General features: G+C 37.7%; 1 protein-coding gene across 1 annotated transcript in view; it reads right to left on the reverse strand.

Moving 5' to 3' along the window:
* The window catches only part of erbb4b (erb-b2 receptor tyrosine kinase 4b), an 885,828-nt gene that overhangs the window by 264,523 nt on the left and 601,507 nt on the right, over positions 1–19,798 (reverse strand). The window contains exons 4-5 of the mRNA XM_030124408.1: positions 11,783–11,914; positions 2,819–2,884 (exon numbers count right to left, since the gene is read on the reverse strand). Of these exons, the coding sequence (XP_029980268.1) occupies positions 2,819–2,884; positions 11,783–11,914 (198 nt within the window). The remainder of the gene's footprint in view (positions 1–2,818; positions 2,885–11,782; positions 11,915–19,798) is intronic.

The following is a 19,798-nucleotide window of genomic DNA, read 5'->3' on the forward strand; positions in this document are numbered from 1 at the left end:
CAGCGGCCTTTTCACCTCACGGACACGACTTTAGCGAGAGCAGACGGAGAAGGTAAAATAGGGAGAGCCGGAGAGACAGGCACCGCTGGAGAGTAAGAGAGCCGAGTAAAGATGACTGTGGAGAGGGAATAACATGGAGTTATCCCCTGCTGGTGGACTCAATAGTATATTATTCTCACACTCCTTCCCAGTTGCCATTAGCTAGTATGACGAGTGGGAGGTCCCAGCAGGAGGGTTTGTTGTAGAAGTGTTGGGGTGTAGAGGTACTGCTGAACGACTGTGTGTGGGAAATAGACTGTAAATGTTAGGCGTCTAATTTTTTGTTTAAATGGAACAAAAATTAGCCCCACGCACACACACATGCGCGCACACACACACACACACACATATGGGCAGTGGATCAGAGGGGTTATGTATCATATTCATTTAGAAAAAAATTAAACCATTAGGGCAGGGGTGTCAAACTTATTTAGTTCAGGGGCCACATACAGCCTAATATGATATATAGTGGGCCAGAGCAGTAAAATAATAGGATAAAAACTTCTAAATAATATCAACTCCAAAGTTTTCTCTATGTTTTTGTGTGAAAAAACTCACATTTCGTAGTGAAACTGTTTACATCTATGAACTGTACTTGAACATACAGGGGTTGGACAAAATAATGGAAACACCTTAAAACATCAACAAAATATAATTTAATATGGTGTAGGTCCGCCTTTTGCGGCAATTACAGCCTCAATTCTCCGAGGTATTGATTCATACAACTTGTGAATTGTTTCCAAAGGAATTTCAAGCCGTTCTTCAGTTAGAATACCCTCCAACTCTTTTAGAGACAATGGCGGTGGAAATCGACGTCTTACTTGAATCTCTAAAACTGACCATAAATGCTCAATAATGTTGAGGTCTGGGGACTGTGCTGGCCATACGAGATGCTCAACTTCATTAGAATGTTCCTCATGCCATTCCTTAACAATTGTAGCTGTATGGATTGGGGCATTATCATCTTGAGGTGAAGGTGTTTCCATTATTTTGTCCAACCCCTGTAACATAACAAGAAAAGCACTCGGAGAGCGCAGACCTCTGCCAAGACAGATCCGCCCCCCCCCCCCCGATCACCACTAAAATTTCTTCATTTCTTCCTTGTGCCAGTATCAACATTTCCTGAAAATTTCATGAAAATCCATCCATAACTTTTTGAATTATCTTGCTAACAAACAAACATGCACGCGCACAAAGCAAAGCGATTACAATACCTCCTAGCAGAGGTAAAAATATATGAACCTGAACATTCTTAAGAAAAATAAGTGTAATTTTAACAATATTATGCCTTAGTTTATCACTTATACATGTGAATCACAACCTACAGATCACAGTGGATGTAGAAATACACATAACATTTAGGAACAGGCAGAATATTGGGACGATTCCACATACTTCTCTTAAGACATTTCAGGCTGTTCTTATTTGTTCAGGTTATTCACATTTTTTGTAAAAGGCTAGTCTTTAAATGGCAACATTTTTGTGTAATTTTACTTTGTTTACACTGAAACAAAGAGAAAAAAAAAGAAGCTTTTTTCATCATTTATAGGTTATTATGATAGTATTTTACTGGTCTTACCAACTTCAGATTGAATTGACCTAAAATGATTTTAACATCCTTGACTGTTAATATCTTCAGTGTAATTTTTGCTTTTCACAAATTTATCCCACGGGCCGAATTGGACCCTTTGGCGGGCCAGTTTTGGCCCCAGGGCCACATGTTTGACATCTGTGCATTAGGGGTTTGACCAGAAAATTCTACGCCACTTAGCAGCTTTGTAGACAGTCTGGAAGCGACCAACATATCTGTGTAACTCCAATGTCTGTGTACCTTTTTGCTTTATTTATTTATTTTTTAAAAATTAATTTCTTTTTAATCCTCTTTCCCCTAATTTATTTTATTGTATATGAACTTTCAGATATGCGGGTGTGAATATATGTACATATATACACTACAAACAAAAAGTTAAGGATATTTCTTTTTTTTTTTTGTCTTTTTTTTGTCATTTTTGCCAATTGTAAATAAAACTATGTCTGGTCATTAAAAAATTTGTTTCAATTCAATTCACACACAAAAAAGTAGAAAGCGCTGTGCAAGAATCCCAACTGAAAAAAATAGCCCAAAAATTAAAAATATCGTTAACTTTTTATTGGTAGTATATATATGTGTGAATTTTTATTTTTGTAACAATCTTAACTGTCCAATTGAAAGTACATAAAATATAACAATATAGTTATGTACCCCCACTCTAACAGAGTCCCAACCCTGATGCACCTCATACTCTAACAAAATATATCATGCACACATCCAAAATGAATACATAAAATCAAATTAATTAAAATAAAATAAAATATAAAAATAAATGTATAAATATATATACATTTTTCTTTTCTTTTCTTTTCTTTCTTTCTTTTTTTTTTTTTTTTAAATCTATTTGCCTTCCATACTTGTACTCTGCACCACATGGGCGTTTTCTTAAATTTTTTTGTACATACTGTATGTATAATGGCAATTAAAACATTCTATTCTATTCTATTCTATTCTATTCTATTCTATTCTATTCTATTCTATTCTATTCTATTCTATTTCATTATTGCCTGCATTTGCAAGCATGAGAAGAAAACCCACTCAACTCAGGATTTTATTACTTTCAGACATGTAGGGTTGGCCCCTCTATAACACAGCAAATCTGAGTTGAAGCCGTGCAAACCCCCCCCCCACCCCTTTTTTTAAAAATTTTTTTTAATTTTTTTTAGGTAATAACAGTCAAATACTCACAGCTTTGGCACTGGTCCTCTTTGGGTCCCCAACAACGGCCATTACAGGAACGATGGCATTTTTGACCTGCAGAATGGATCATGGAAAAAGATAATCAGCTTCAAAAATCACTTAAAATAAAGTGTAAGTGCTAAACTAGTTCTGAATGTGTGTGCTTTCAAGTACTGACGTGCAAACTGTGTTCCATAGTGACAGCAAGTATGTGTGATTTCCTGAGCAGGATGCATAAATATAGTTGAAGTGCTCTTCTTAAGATGCAAGGTACCATTGTAAGTGCATTTTAAGCACTTTGCGACTGCATAATGATAATTAACATCATCCGTGTATGACATAACAAACAGAAATAGAACTATAGGTACTTGAACACATCAAAGGGCTGATGTAATTATGATTATATGGTGATGTGTTTTAATTGATCTTATGTTAAGTATGAGCCTCTAGCTTTATGATGGCAACATAGATATCATAGAAATACTCATTAAATTGTTTTTTTTTTTTAACCCTGTAAAGCCTGAACCATTAAATCATTGACAGAAAATTCCAGTTCTTTGAAACTGGAGCCTGTATTGGTCCTTCTGAACAACAACCAAAAAATGTTTTCAAATATCAATTTCCATTTATGAGTTTCAATTTTATATCATATTTGATACATGGAGTCTCAATGCTCAAATTTAAAACTTGATAAATAAAAAAGGGAGGTGTTTAGATGAAGATAGGTGATTTTTTTTTTTTTTTAATTATGTTTGTCTTTGAATCTGTGCGCATGCAATGATGTACTGAACTAAGGCGGAGTTTGAGGAATATATCAATGACACTGTTGAACAGGAGTGAGATAAACTACAAATGTGCTCTGCAAAAGTTGAATTCTGAACATTTATGGCTTTATGACACACATCGTTCAGTGGTCTTAACCCTGTAAAGCCTGAACCATTAAATCATGGACAGAAAATTCCAGTTCTTTGAAACTGGAGCCTTTATTGGTCCTTCTGAACAACCCCAACATTTTATTTTAAAATATCAATTTCCATATATGAGTTTCAATTTTGTATCATATTTGATACATCAGGTCTCAATACTTAAATATTATTATTTTTGAACAAACAAAAACATAATATAACACAAACATGTCTAAAAAATTGGTAATTCCTTTTCAAAATTGGCATTTTGGCAAATTTATTTTGACACTCAAGGTATTCATCTGTATTCTTTTTTGCAAAGAAAGCCTTCACATACCAGTCCACAATAATAACAAATGTCACCATTGTGTTCAGTGTAATTCTGTAATTTCTTTGTATCTCTGTAAATGCACCAAAATGTTGATTTATTCTCGATATATTCCGTTCAAACAAATCCCAAAGAGCTTCTTAAACAGTCACCACTTTGAGGTAAAACATATAAGGATATCTTTTGGCTCCAGACAGATTTGTTTTTCTGTTTCTGTCCTAAAATGGCTCTTTAGATAAAAAAGGTTGCCAACCCATCATCTAGAATATCTAATCTAAACGTCAAAATAGTCTAAATTGGATAATTATATATCTGTTCAGTCTTTAACCCTGTAAAGCCTGAACCATTAAATCATTTTTAGAAAATTCCAGTGCTTTGAAACTGAAGCCTTTATCGGTCCTTCTGAACAACCCCAACAATTTGTTTTCAAACATCAGTTTTCAGGTATGAGTTTCAATTTTGTATCATATTTGATTCATTGTTGTCTCAATGCTCAAATATTATTATTTTTGAACAAACAAAAACATAATATAACACAAACATGTCTAACAAATTGGTAATTCCTTTTCAAAATTAGCAAAGTTCTGCCTCCTTCCTCATTAATTTAATCTTGTAGTGTCACTGGAAAGGCCTCTGGTGAATGAATTCCTCCCCCCTGGTGGATTATCTGTGTATTGCCTGTATCGAATTGTATACATCAGGTTTTTCAAGAAAAAAAATATCACACTGATCATGTAGAGGGCTTCAAAACTCATGTATCAGATATGATATGTTTGGCATTATAGGGTTAACTGAAATAATTAATTACCAACTTAAATGGATTTTCATGCAAAACACCACAAATTTGCTGATCTTCCATGGTCTGGAATTATTCCGATAAGCTTTAGTGCTGGAGTTCTAAGAAAAATAAAAATGTTCAAATGCATGAACAAGGAGATGAAAAAAAAATACCCCACTGATCAAGTAGAGGGCTTCAAAACTCATGTATCAAATATGATACTTTGGCATTATAGGGTTAAATAGATGATGAAACTTGCTTTATTTTAGGGGGAAAAACAAGTATCTTCCATGACTGGTACACACTGTTCCAGTCTTAAATCCTACATAACAGGCACAGATTGCTTTGTAGAAATAAGGTATTACTTTTTGTCACTCTATCCTAAATCAGCTTAGTATGAAACCAGCGCACACTAGGTTGAGATAAAAGCAGCAAAGCAGCATCCAACCCTCTGAGCTTTAGCCAGTGCCTTTCTGGGGTTTTTTGAGGACTTAATTGACTGTCTAGTAATTGACTGCGGGGGAAGTGAGCCTAGATAAGTGCAGAAGTGCTGTCCTCTGTCCATCAGCCTCTCCAGATGAGAGCTATTAGCATTGAAACTGACTCTATTCCCCAACATGAGCCTCTCCATCTCCTGCCCTTCGCTTCTTCCTCATATGTGCCCCTCTCCAACAGACATTTCAACTCTCTCATCCTCCGTGCATCCATCACCGACTCATCATTTCGTTGTGGATCTCTGGCGCTCGCCGTCCATTCCTGTCTCACTTCGTCCCATGTTCTTTTAAGGCAGGGATGTCAAACTCACTTTAGTTCAAGGGCAACATTCAACAAGTGGGCCTGACCAGTAAAATAACAACATAATAATATATAAATAATGTTAACTCCAAACTTTTCTCTATGTTTTAGAGTACAGGTGTCAAACATGTGGCCCGGGGGCCAAACCCGGCCCACCAAAGGGGTCAAATCTGGCCAGTAGGATGAATTTATAAAATGCAAAAATTACACTGAATTCAGGTTCTACATACAGACCAATTAGATCTCAACTGGGCCAGACCAGTAAAATAGTATCATAATAACCTATAAATAATGACAACTGCAGATTTTATCTTTGTTTTAGTGTAAAAAAGTAAAATTACATGAAAATGTGTATATTAACAAACTATCCTAGTACAAAAAACATGAATAACCTGAACAAATATAAACAACTTGAAATATCTTCAGAGAAGTAAATGCAATTTCACCAATTTTCTGCCTGTTACTAAATGTTTTGTGTATTTGTAATTGTAATATAAGTTGTAATGCACATGTGTAAATGATAAACTGAGGCAGAATATTGTTTTTGTTAAAATTGCTGTTGTTTTTCTTAAGGCATTTCAAGTTTAAGTTTCAAGTTCATGTTATTCATTTTTTAAGGAAGCGTTGTAGATGTAAATATTATCATAATGCAACTTTACTTTTTTCACTATTATTATTATTTTACTGGTCTGGCCCACTGGAGATCATATTGGGGTGAATGTGGCCCCTGAACTAAAATGACTTTGACACCCCTGTTTTAGAGTGAAAAAGTAAATTTACATTATGAAAAGGTTTATACCTACAAACTATCCTTTCAAAAGATGTGAATTACATGAACAAACTGAAACAATAAGTGTAATTTTAACAATATTATGCCTCAGTTTATCATTTACACATGTACATTTTAACTTACAGATCACAGTGGATCAAATACACAAAACATTTCGTAACAGGCAGAATCTTGTTAAAATTGTACAGGTTGTTCATATTTATCCAGGTTATTCACATTTTTTGCAAAATTAATCTTTGTTTTAGTGAAAATACATGAAAATGTTTACATCGGGGGTGTCAAACATGCGGCCCGGGGGCCAAAACCAGCCCTCCAAAGGTTCCAGGCGGGCCGTGGGATGAATTTGCAAAAATTACACTTCCGAATTTAACAATCAAGGATGTCAAACTCGTTTTAGTTCAGGTTCCACATACAGGATAAAGTAATCTCAACTAAAATGAAAGCATAATAACCTATAAATAACCTATAAGTAATGACTCCAAATTTTCTTAGTTTATTGTGAAAAACATAATATTACATTACACCTATAAATAATGACAACTCCATATTTTGTTTTAGTGTAAAAAGTTACATTAAATTATGAAAACATTAACATTTACAAACGACCCTTTAACAACAAAATCTGAAATTTTGTAAGTAAAATTTTAACACTATACTTCCGGTTATTAAATGTTTTGTGCCTTTGTAGAGTCAATCCATAATATGCATGTATAAATGGTAAGTTGAGGTGTAATATTGTTAAAATTGCACTTATTTGTCTCAAGACATCTCAGTTTTTTCAGGTTATTCAAATCATTTTTGTTTGGATAGTTTTTAAATGTACATATTTTAATAATTTAATTTTGATTGCACTAAAACAAAGAAAAAAATTTGGAGTCGTCATTATTTACAGGTTATTATGCTATTGTTTTACTGGTCCGGCCCACTTGAGATCAATTTGGACTTAATGTGGCCCCTGAGCTAAAATGAGTTTGACACCCCTGGTTTACATTTACAAAGAGAAAAATTTGGAGTTGTCATTATTTCTATGTTATTATGATAGTATTTTACTGAATCTTGCCCACTGGAGACTGAATCAGTCTGAATGTGGAATTGGATTGTTCATATCTTAGTGTAATTTTTGCATTTCACAAGGGCCGGACTAGACCTTTTGGTGGGCCGGATTTAGCCCCCGGGCCACATGTTTGACACCCCTGTTTTAAGGGTCTGTTCTACTCAAAACCAGCACTTTGACCGTGCTTCTGAGATCAGTCAGCGGCATTTACTGAACAAAAAACACGAGACAAAACAGGATAATAATATAAATGTCAGCCGGTTATAAGTGGTTGTCAGCGCAGAACCTTCTTATATCTCTTCTGAGCTCAGTGGCCTGTGAAGTCAAGCCAAGGAGTTTTCATTTAGAGTCCAAGGTCTTCTCTATCTCAACTTATAAATTCTGGACGACCTAGAATAAACCTGTCCCACCCCACTTTCCTGCACCGTAATCTTTTACAACTTGCTTAAAACACCCCCTGAAGGTTAAAATGTTGAGCAACGCCGCAATACAGGATAAAGACAGATGAAGGTTTACATCTGAATAGAGGAGGCATGGATTTCACATTAGCGTCTTGTTTTTGAAAAGAGACCAATAAATACAACTGCCGTGGCAAAAATAGGTCACAAGTAATAACAATGTAAAGCTTCTGTCTCCCCCAAAGAATGAAATGGAGATTATCCTCTCAGTTAAGGATTACAGGTTTGGAGACCCCTTGATCTTTTGGCAGTGCAGAGGACTTGCTCGAGAATCAGGGTCGATCCGGGGGTAAAGGGGCTGCAGGGAAGAGGACTGATTGAGCAGAATACCAATGCTAGGAGCTGTTGATCTGAATTTGAAGCCTTTGGGCGAGCGGTGTGAGAGGAAATCTGAAGACGTACGGAGGGCTTTCAGCTTTGTAATTATAAGGCGTTCATTATGTCACTTAGGAACCAGAGGAGACAGCGCAGAGACAAGCTGCCTAACAACAACAACAACAGACTTAAATGTCAAACAGCTTGAGCACTAAATTAGTGTGTTAGTAGGTTAAGACAGTGGATGAACAGAACAGGGTTAAAGGAGGTGAATTAATGCATCTTTACTTCCCCGACAAGCATCGCCTCCATCACCCCTTTACCCAAATCTAGCAAAGATTAAGTCACACTTTTTTTTTTTTTAGATTAATTCATGTTCATGCTTCACCTTAAAAAAAAAAAAAATCTCATCATAATTCTAAGCATCCAAAACATGTTTTTCAGCCGGCTACACGGTGCCAACAATGTGACCAATGCACTAATTGTAGATTGTTACGGTAAGCACGGTGACAGAATGAGGTCAAGGGGTGATCCTGTGATGAAAACATTCTGTATTATGTTGTTCGCACATGGGCACATATTGAATAGAGACAGACAAAAGGTCAGTTTTCTTTGCTACGTTTTGGTTCAATGTGAGCTACAAAACCATAGATATCAAAGAGATAAATAGAATTAAAAAATGGCCAATTATTTCCTTAAAGTTTTTAAATTATGTTCTTAGGCAAACAACCAGACTTTATAAAAGGACTGTGTAAAAAATATCAGTTGAATATTTTGTTGGTTGCTAGCAAGAAAGTAATCACTAGAAAATGGATGACTGACAAACTACCCACAATAGAATTCTAGATAGAGCTTGTTAAAGAAATTTTCCAGGTGGAGAAACTCACATTTGCTTCGAGACTAGAACATGACAAATTTGAAGAATGCTGGAAACCATGGACGGAATTTATGAACTTTCCAAAGGAACAAATTATGACACCCACCGTTGTTTAGCTACCATATTACTGTTGTTTATATATATATTTTTTATTTTTTTAATTAATGTTTTGCTGTTTAAAGAAAACGGGGAGGGGGGGACAAATCAAGAAGTGAAGACACTGGAGATATACACAGAAAAACAATTGTACAGATAGATTGTTTTGTTCTTTTCTGAAAAAAAAAAAAAAGAAATACAGAAACAAGTGTTCAGAGAATGCAAACCTCCGCCAAGCACCCCGAATGGTGTGCATGTGTGGATCGACTATTTCTTTTTAAACTATGGATGTGCAAAACAAATTTCATAATGATATTTCACAAATTGCATTTTTTATGATTTTTTGAAAATGGTGCATAAAAAAAACCAAAAGTCAACAGAGCGTAACAGAAGAGAAATGGAGCAGAAGTTGAAGCTTGGTACCAGTCATGTGTATGTCAAATAATATTAAATTCCAATCAATGTTCGTTGAGTTATAATGAAAAATGTGTCGTAAATTTAATTTTTAATGTTAAACTGAAATGTCCACAGAGTCCAATTTCCACAGTGGATGTGGACAATTTTGTGCCAGATACACAATATTGTTATAAGCTACAGGTGGATCAAATTGGAGGCTAATCGGAGTCGTTTTGAATTTTTTATGAATTTTCAAAAATTGCTCAATGATGAGCGATAGGGAAATTTGAGATTTTGTGACCTTGCTGTGACCTTGAACTTTGGCCTACTTGGCCCAAAATTCAATGGGTTCGTCCCAGGGCCGAGGCCTATCTGTGGGTAAAATTTAGTAAAGACGGTTATCATAGTTTTCCCATAAAGTTGCTAACAAACAAACACACAAACAAACGAACAAACACACAAAGCAAAGTGATCACAATACCTTCTGGCGGAGGTTAAAATACATTATAAAATGTTATATGTGCATGTGAATGAAAGGGTGTATTCACACCTACTTCATTTGGTCTGTTTAAAACGGACCAGAGTTCGTTTCCCCAGAAAATCCAGACTTTTTTTAGGTGTGAATTCAAACATACAAACTTTGATTCGAATTGAACAAGCGGACTCTGGGCCAGTTCACTTCTGGTGTGAATATTACCGGCCTCGAGCCAAAACAAACCAAGGAATCTTGCGCCTTTTTGTGCTTGACGGGCCACCGTAGCCGCTGGAAGTAGCTGAGGTCCATGAGCGGTCAGAGCTAACAGCAGCAGCCATGAGCCGTGGACAGACGTGGAGCAAAGAGGAGATTGAATGTCTTACTGACATTTGGTCAGATGCACATATTATGAAACTGGCTCCAAATGAGCTGTTCTTGACAGTTAACATTATTTTGTAAATTTGTGTCTGTAAAAATAGAAATACAGATTCCGAAAATGATAACTGAACGGAGGACCTCCTCGTCTGTTTTCATCAACACCAGCTGTCTCTGATTCACCCTGACTTTTCTGTCCCATGCCAGCCCAGTTCCTCACATGCGTGCTTCTCTCTGTGCATTTTGGTCCATTAGCAAAAAGTGTACTGAGAATGCGATCCGACCCAAAGGAAAAAAAAAAAAAAAGGCTGCATTTGATCCGAATCAAATACGTGGACCAAAGGACTTTTCAGGTGTGAATACACCCAAAAACATGTAAATTCTCCATTACAAAATCAAATAAAAATAGGACCAATGGCCCTGTAGCTATCGGCCAAATTAAAAGCTTTGGGAAATGTATTCAGATGCCATTTATTATCACCCAGTTCTGTGCATTTATTATATGACAGAAATAGCCCATGTTTTGGTCATATTCCAATCAGATCTGTAAAAAATTCAAATTCCAACTTGATATCACTGATATTTACTGATTTATTGCATCCATCCACTTCCTATCTCTTATAATGGGGACATTTTTCAAAGTGGCACCAAATCCAGAAACAGATCCGGATCCAAATAATTTCACTAACTGTTGTTGACATCATCATAAAGAAACTGTATACCAAGTTTGAAGTCAATCGGAATTGTAGTTTCGGAGAAGAAGACGATTGAAATTTTTGTAACGGACGACAGACGACGATGACGCCGCCGGACGCCGCATGACGACAATAAAAACTTGAATTATTTAAAAAAGGCAAATTATGAGCTGCATAATGTGGGTGTCTCAGGAGAAAAAAAGTGAGTGATGGTAACAGTAGAGATTCTCCAATCGTTGTGGCTGATGAAGAATAGCTGATACATAAATTCCGTAAAGGTTAAGACGTCTCTTTTGAAGAGCCTGGTTGATAAATGAGTTCCAACTTGTGTGGCAGAAACAGGATAAGCAGGAAGCAAGAGCTAGGCGAAGGGCAACTCTTTCCCATTTTTCAACACAACTTGTGGGATACCCTTGAGCGGAGCCCTGAACTTGCTGCTATTCCTGTCGACCAGCTCATTGACAAACACATCAGGCTACTTGTACCATGCAACATGCAGGTAAATGTGTGTAACCGGTGAGCTGAGTGTTACTGGAAAAAAAAAAAATCAATGCTCTCAGTAAAACTTCACAGTAAATGGAGGCTAAATGTCAAGTCTTTCCGTCTGTGTTTCTCTGGGTTCACTGGGTTACTTACATGTCACACTGCTGTTCGTGGGCACCACCACAGGATGGATTCCTGGGTTTTTCACAATGTCCTGCCAATGGATTGTGTCCGCGTGACACAAGAACTTGTTCTGGTCGACGTAGACACCTCCACTCAGGATCTCTGGGGAGAAAACAGACAAAGTGGTTACACATACTAATCCTAAATGTTTTTTTGCTTTTTGCTGCCAGGCTTCTGATGTGCTTTACCCCCTTTTTTTTGTCTAACACTTAATAAAATTATATGTTGACATGGCCACAGAGTACACAGTGATGTTAAAATTGCTAAAATTCTTGAGAACAATAAATGTTTCTGCTTCCTTTTCATCCAAAGGGGAATAGAGTTGGTAAAAAAAAATGGTCTGTTTGAGGTCTCGAAACACAAGTCTAATGGCTGTGATGAGACAGGACACAGCCATGTCATCTTGCTGTTATTACAACCTCTGATCTTTACCCATTTTGTTGTTTTCCTCATACTTCTCTTCCCACGCTTCAAGCGGACAGAATCAATTATTGCCCACTAACATCGCAATGTTGAATCCTTCTAGGATTTAAACACCAGGTTGGAGGAAAAAAATGTAAACTCCAGCAAGGGACAGCAGCCTTAACAAGTTTATAATTTTATGTTTCATCAAGGTGGAGGGACATGAGCCATGGATCCTAATATGCACTGCCTTGTCCAACCAATGATTATCAGACTTAGAGAAGGGGATTGTTTCCATTTGACACACACACAAACACAAATGCACACACATTAAGTACAATAAATGATTGGATACAGAGGGCGGTTCTGATTATTGTTGTGCATGAATTTAGAGAATGCCTAATCCTGACTTTTCTCTAGGAAAGAAAGAGCGATAAAGAGAAGACAAAACAGGGAGAAAGCCACAGAGAAATGGATGGGGAGAAAGAAAGGCGATGTGAAGCCCAGTAGCTGATTTGCATTATTTACAGAGCTTATGTGTTCTCTATCTTCCTACAAACAGATTACTGACACAGGGCTGAAACTGATGAGACGCATAATCATAGACGAGGCTCCCCGCCAGCACCACACCGAAACAGCCCAATACAATATTGTCCCACAAAGGTCCGATTAAATGATATTCCTCGGATAATAGGTGGTGGTGGTGGTGGTGGTGGTGGTATTACCTTTGCAACCTCCACACATCCCCCCCCCCCCGAACCTCAGCTTTCGTGCTCTATCTTTTAGGATGTGTGGTGGGAGTCAGGGAAAGAAATTAATCCTGCCTCTCACCACAGGAGGGATATCGCTTGGCTAGAAGGAGTCCACGTCTCAAATTCAAATTGTTTGCACAATGTGAAGCTGCTGGCAAAATAGAGCCATCGACAAACCCAACAGTCAAAGCAGTTATTTCGACAAAAATGCCAGCAGGACATCTCAACCCTGGTTAAGCAAGATACATCTACAATGGCCTGGCATCTGCGTTTATCCTGGCTTATCAGTGTAATTGAAGCTAAATGAAGTCTAAACACATTGAAAACATATTTGGGCACATTTGCAATGCGAAACAATGGTAGGCGCATAACACTTTCCCGCAAAAACAAGAGAAAGCTTAATAGATGAAAGATTTCCATGTCACCTATACGGCTAAACCCTCCAACCACTTGTGTCACCACTTCATTCGCCTCAGATGTAAATCAGTGCTCGTATATAGATGCCATTCCTCTGAGCAAGCAACTGGACAAAGACCTGTTTTCACATCAGTGCCCTCAAAACCATTTGGGAAAAGCAGGAAATGAGACCTACTGGTACCATGGATCGAACTGATAGTGATTGGCTTCTCTTAAATGGTCTGGATTCACTCAGAGGACATGTCAAGGCCTAACTGGACCCACAATACTGAGCTAAGTGACAGATGTGGGACTCCCCTTGACCCTTAAGACTTCAGCGCCCCTCCTTACCACTCTCTCTCTGGAACAAAAGATTTTTCATCATAAAAAGAGCCCTTGGCTTTTGTGACTCTTTGTCATTACTTCTTACATTTAAAGCTACCGGAGCTGAAATAAAGGGGAGAGAAACACTAGAGATACTCTACATCATCTGCAGCTCTTTCCTCTTGGTCCAAACCAGAAGACTAATTTTAAGTACAGGGTTATTCAAAAAGAATGAACCAATTTCATGACACATTGCTTCACTTCTCAAGCCTCGTCATGGAATGAGTCAGTGACAGTGGCAGCTGCTTGTCTTTCAGGGAGGGGAAGCTCATTGTCGGCTTACATAAAAAAAAAAAAGTCAAGTTATTTAAACATAAATTCGGCCCTCCGTTCCTTTTTAAGAAAATAGTCAGTGACCTTATTGTACCAAGTAAACAAGAAAACGTTGAAATTATGTTAAATTGAAACAAGGAAGTACAATGAGTGTGTTTTATTTAAAGTGCAAGAAATGAACAAGTAATTTTGTAGTGGTTTCTCTCTTGATTTCACAGCAGAATGCGTGACGGTATTAAACTGAACTCTGTCAAGTGAAGGAGTAGATCTCAAAATAGCTGTCAATCAAACGGGATTCAGCCTTTCGACTGATCCTCCAATCAGCACATGGAAGCCTGGCGTCCAGCCCGGCTGAGCTCCGCCCACAGCTCCATTCACCCCCAGAGACACCAAGCGTCTGGGGGCGGGACAACATTGTGGCATTTATCCAATTACCGTCCAGTTTTGAGGCAATGAAAAAAACTGTTCCACTCAGTCCCATTGAAGTGCATGAACGCTGAGCGTCTACGGGCGATTGCACTGACCATAGATCGTATGAGAAAACAGCGCAACGGGAATGTATGAGAAGTGAACAACATCGAGTCTGTTGATTTGTGATAAAGCTGATTCTGAACAAACTCGTCTGAGAGATGAACGTGTTCTAAGACATTGGTAGTCAATGAAATGTCAACACAACCGTATATATTTAACCATTTAATTTTCGTAATTTTAGGGGAAGCCGGGCTTCCCTTGCAGTCTATGAGAAATCGCCACTGGTCAATGACCATTTGAAAGAGAAGTTTTCTAAGTTTGAGCTTTTTTAATCAAAAAAGTGCCCCAGTGATGGATTGGTCGGAAGGGAGCCCAAGACCTTGCTCTTTGTACTTGGCCTGCAAGATCCCCAGACCTCACCGTGTGTGATTTTTTCTTGTGGGGATACATAAAAGATCACGTTTATGTTCCACCGCTACCCACTAACCTCGATGACCTTAAACAATGAATAACAACAGCGGTCAACTCAGTGGATTGTGATATGCTGACACGCGTCTGGGAGGAATCCTCTTATCGTATTGATGTTGTTCGTGCTGCAGGTGGTGGCCACACTGAACACTTGTAAGACAGGAAATAAAAGTTGATTGTGAGTAGAATACTTGTGACTTGGCTGGAGTTTTCTATTGCTTTTCCTGATTAAAATATTGTGTAATGAAATCGATTCAGTCTTTTTGAATAACCCTGTATATGTGACCTGGAGTGGTTTCATCCTGTTATGGAAATGTGAAGACATGTCTGATGGAACCTGATCAGCTGTTACAGGTGTCAGTTGCCTGTGATTAGTCAAAAATCTGCACCACAGAGTAGATTTTGTACAGCCTGTCATCCTACAGTATCAGACAAAAGGACATAAAACGCCTGAACAAACTGGTGTAAAAAGCTGGATCTGTTTTTGGAGAGACGCTGGATACACTGGGGACTGTGGTGTCGAGATATCCACAGAGTAAAGTGGAAAATCCAGATCATCCTCTTCAAGAAAAGCAGCTGCAGTGGACGACAGACCGCATGAAAATACAGGACTGAGAAGTTTAGAACAGGAGCTGACCGCTGCAGTTTGTCATACTTATGTATTTTTGGTCAAGGAACTGACTACCAAAAACAGCAAGTTGATAGGATCAATATTTTTGGGAGATGTTAGTCATTTTGGAATACAATAGCCTTACGATCACGTTGCTATACCCAGAATGCTTTGGTGGTGACTGCTGGACAAATGTGGTCCAGCATGCAGTGGACCACCAGTTATGGACCCCATGAAAGTGTAATCATTGTGGACCCTATGGTAATTGACTATCTTGTCACTCTATTGGACCAGGGTGGGGTGGGGTTGGGGGGTGCGTTCCATAAACAACGTCACTTATGATAGCGTGAAAACGAAAACAAAACTTAACATACTTCCAACGTTCACCTCCCAACTTCTATACCTCTCTTGTACAGCGGATCTTACACGAAATTTTCACAACTTCAAACCTATATCCACTGGACCCCCTCCACTGCTCCACGCCCCCCCACAAATACTGGGCCCCATGAATTTATCATGTTTACTCCCCCCATATTGGCGACCCAGACAGCATGCACAAATACACAACAGCATAAAAACTACCACATCTAGAACCTGTGTATCCCCAAGGATCAGCGCACTAGCAAAATGCATATTTCTTCAGTTCTTACTAATGTCACTATTTTCTAAATCAATTTGCTTTAACATAACTATTTAAAAAGCTACATTTTCCCAAGTGATCCTGCATGCAGCTAAAGCACAACAGAGTTTGGGAAATATTGCAAAGTAAAATATGAGTGAGTGATGTTGGAAATACATACATATTGTGTATGAGCGACTGAAAAAAAAAAACAGGATTTACGACAGCGACATGACAAGGACTAATCCTCGTTGAAAAGAGTAAAACAACTTATGATGATGGAAACGTTTATCCTTTAACACTGAGGAAAGAGAGGAACTGAACTCGAGGTAAAATACACAAGTTTAACAGAAACAAAAGAGAAAATACCGCTCTGACAGCTAACAGTCTAAATCCCCAAAAGAATACACTCTCAGCACACATTCAGGTAATTCACAAGTAGCTAAACAACTGTCTACAAACAACTTATCACCAGCTAAGAACCTGCTACATATATGAGTTTACTGTCTGTCTGTGGGCAACAAATGAATAAAATTAAGTGGGAGTGGGAGAGTAAAATGCACGATTAAATAAAGAAGTAAAGCTGATAAAGATGACACACAGAAACAGAAAAAGATTATATCTATCACTAGTATTTCTTAATATTACAAGTGATAAAACAGTGTAAATCTCAAGCTATCAAATTCAAGTGTAGTGGTTTGACAAAATAATTTTCTTGAAATATATGTCGATACACATACTAGAGCAGTGTTTTTCAACCTTGGGGTAGGGACTCCATGTGGGGTCACCTGGATTTCAAATGGGGTCGCCTGAAATTTGTAATAGAAATAAATACTTACTGATAAAAAAATATATGGTGAGTTAACAGAGACAATCCCAATACATAAAGATAACTTTTATTATGATTTGGCGCTATATAAATAAAATCTGATTGATTGATTGATTGATAAAAGACATGACAAACTGTGAATCTTGATCTTTCAAATGTTCATTGTGGTCAGTTTCAGATGCTGCAGCTCTTTCATAATTCACAGTTTGAGTTCTTGTTTGTTCAGTATTAATTGTCAGCCTTGTAAATCCAAGCTGGACTGACTGTACATGCCTCTGTCCATAATAACATACATTACATAGACTAAACGTCATCTAAAACTAATGTTTATTTGCAACATAGCATAGCAAACTATTACATGATCAAAAACAATTAATTTTATGAAAAAAAAAAAAAAAAAAGTTTCTGTTTTGAATATCTGGGGTCGCCAGAAATTTGTGATGTTAAAATGGGGTCATGAGCCAAAAAAGATTGGGAGCCACTGCACTAAAGCAGAGCATGATGCTACTAAAGGTGGTCAAAAAAAAAAAAACAATTTCGACCAAAATGCAAAGACGAAAAGGAATAATTAAGTGTTAATGCTAAACAACCTAAAAAATATATTTATACAGTCAATATACACTGATTTTACTCATTACGCAAGCTTCAGAAGTAGCTCGAGGTCTTGGTAAACTATTTTTTGCCATGTTCTTAGTTGAACCTGCTGCATATCTCAAGTTGTAACTTCAGTATAGTTAATCTTCTTTTAATATAAACTTGTAACTCAGCTCACTATTTTGTCCAAGTAGCTTCCAGAACACTGCTTCAGTTAATCTTTGACTTTCTTTGTCCATCAACACCAACTTCACTTGTTTACCTTGGACGGTTCTAGTCTACTGGTGGCCCACTGAGCAGGTCTATCTGCATTCCATAGGCCCACTCTGGCATCTGCATCTCCACTCTGACTTTACTACTACAACTGCATGGACACACAAGTAAGAGTTTTCTTTTTCTGCTGACCAGGCACTCTAAAATTATAGTTGGCTTCTCTCCCTAAACCTAATTCCAAATTTATCACCTCTTTTATCAGCTACTTTCAAGTAACGGTGGGCTGTATTATTTGCTTCATTGGCCTTTTTGCATATTTCTTCTACCTTACTCTGGTTGTCCATCCATTCAACTCTTCACCATAAATTCCGTTATATATGTAGATAAAACCTTTTCTTGTGTCATTGTTGACTTATTATTTGCTGGTGGGAGCAGTAATATGAATTTTACCTCTGAAGTTATTGCCATTGGTTTACTTTTACTTACATCTCAGTCATTAACTTATATGGATTCTTTGCTCTTTTGTTCTTTCAGGTTAATTCTTTCTTAAGGCTATTTAGTTTTCTTAGTACACTTTCTGGTGATACACTAAGAGTGGTGGTTAAGTAATATAATTCTAATTCTATAACTGACACTACATCTGGTTCAACTGGTTAAACTTGATAATGTTGAGTGAGTGTGAAAGTACTGGACTTTTCCCTTAAATAGACATAGGCCCAATCCCATTTTGCCTTATGGCCCTCCCTGCTGCCCCTACACCTCCATTTTGCATGTTCACATGAAGAGGTAGGGGTGTCTTGATTCTCAATGAGTCGGAGGGGAAGGGCTAAGAGGGAGGGCTGTTGGGTCCTTGAAATGGAGATTTTTCAGGACCACACGACAAACGGAGGTGTATGAGAAATTCCCCATAATTCTGATTGAATCTTTGACAAGATGGAGGCAAACTAGGGTTGCGCGATATGACGATATCAGATTGTGAAGGACTAGAACGTATCGATGATCTGACAAACCCGAGAGATCGTGGGGGGAAGGGGGGGGTTCCGTGCAGTACGTACCCCACAATGAGTAGACGCACACCATCTGACTGTACACAGTGAAACTTAAGACTTAGGTCTCCAGCTGTTGCGCAACTCATTGTCCGTTTAATTCTGTTTTAGGGCTATGTATTACACAGGGAAATTGTTTGGTTGCACTCTTCAGAAACTTGCAAATTAGTCTCAAAACTCAATGGAAAGAATTGTGATAAAATCGAGATTGTGATTTTATTTTTTTCTAATTGTGATATGATATTTTTGCCATATCGCCCACCCCTAAGGCAAACACAGCAAAAAAACAGTGCACAGAAACACACAAATGTATGCATTTTCTTCATAAAAAACAATCATTTGATCATCCATTTAATGCTGGTTCACTTGCTTATGACAAATGTAGCAAAAAGTTGAATGCATCTTATTTTCCGAGCATTTCTGCGGTTTGCGGTTGATAGCCACAAAAAGATGCCCAAAATTCATGCAACAGAGATGGTTACAGCTGCTGATGGGATGGTGAATTCTTTCACAAACAAAGTTGTCGCATCTTTTTATAGCACCATCGATGACTGTTGATCTCGCTGCTGATTGGGTTGTGTCATTTCATAGGGGGATATTTCAACTCCGTTTCAAGGCGTGAGGCCAAGTGCAAGGGCCAAGGCCATCCAACTTTCCTTTCCCAGTAATCTCTTCTGACCATTTGTCTTTGTGTGTTGGTTTATTTATCTGCAGATACTCTACCATCTGCCTGTATTTAGTGTTTTCCTCCCATTTTGCTGTGTTAAGGACATCTTTCAATGGCATGTTCCATTGGCAGTGTGTTCCTTCCTCTAGCCAATAACAGAATCACGACAATATTGATAACGATGACAGTACCATGAAAACATTTTTTTGTGTCTCAGCCTTGCAAAACTCTCTGAGTCTTCAAATCTGCTCAAATAATATCT

The sequence above is a fragment of the Sphaeramia orbicularis genome, chromosome 21, assembly GCF_902148855.1.
Source record: "Sphaeramia orbicularis chromosome 21, fSphaOr1.1, whole genome shotgun sequence".
Lineage (NCBI taxonomy): Eukaryota > Metazoa > Chordata > Actinopteri > Kurtiformes > Apogonidae > Sphaeramia > Sphaeramia orbicularis.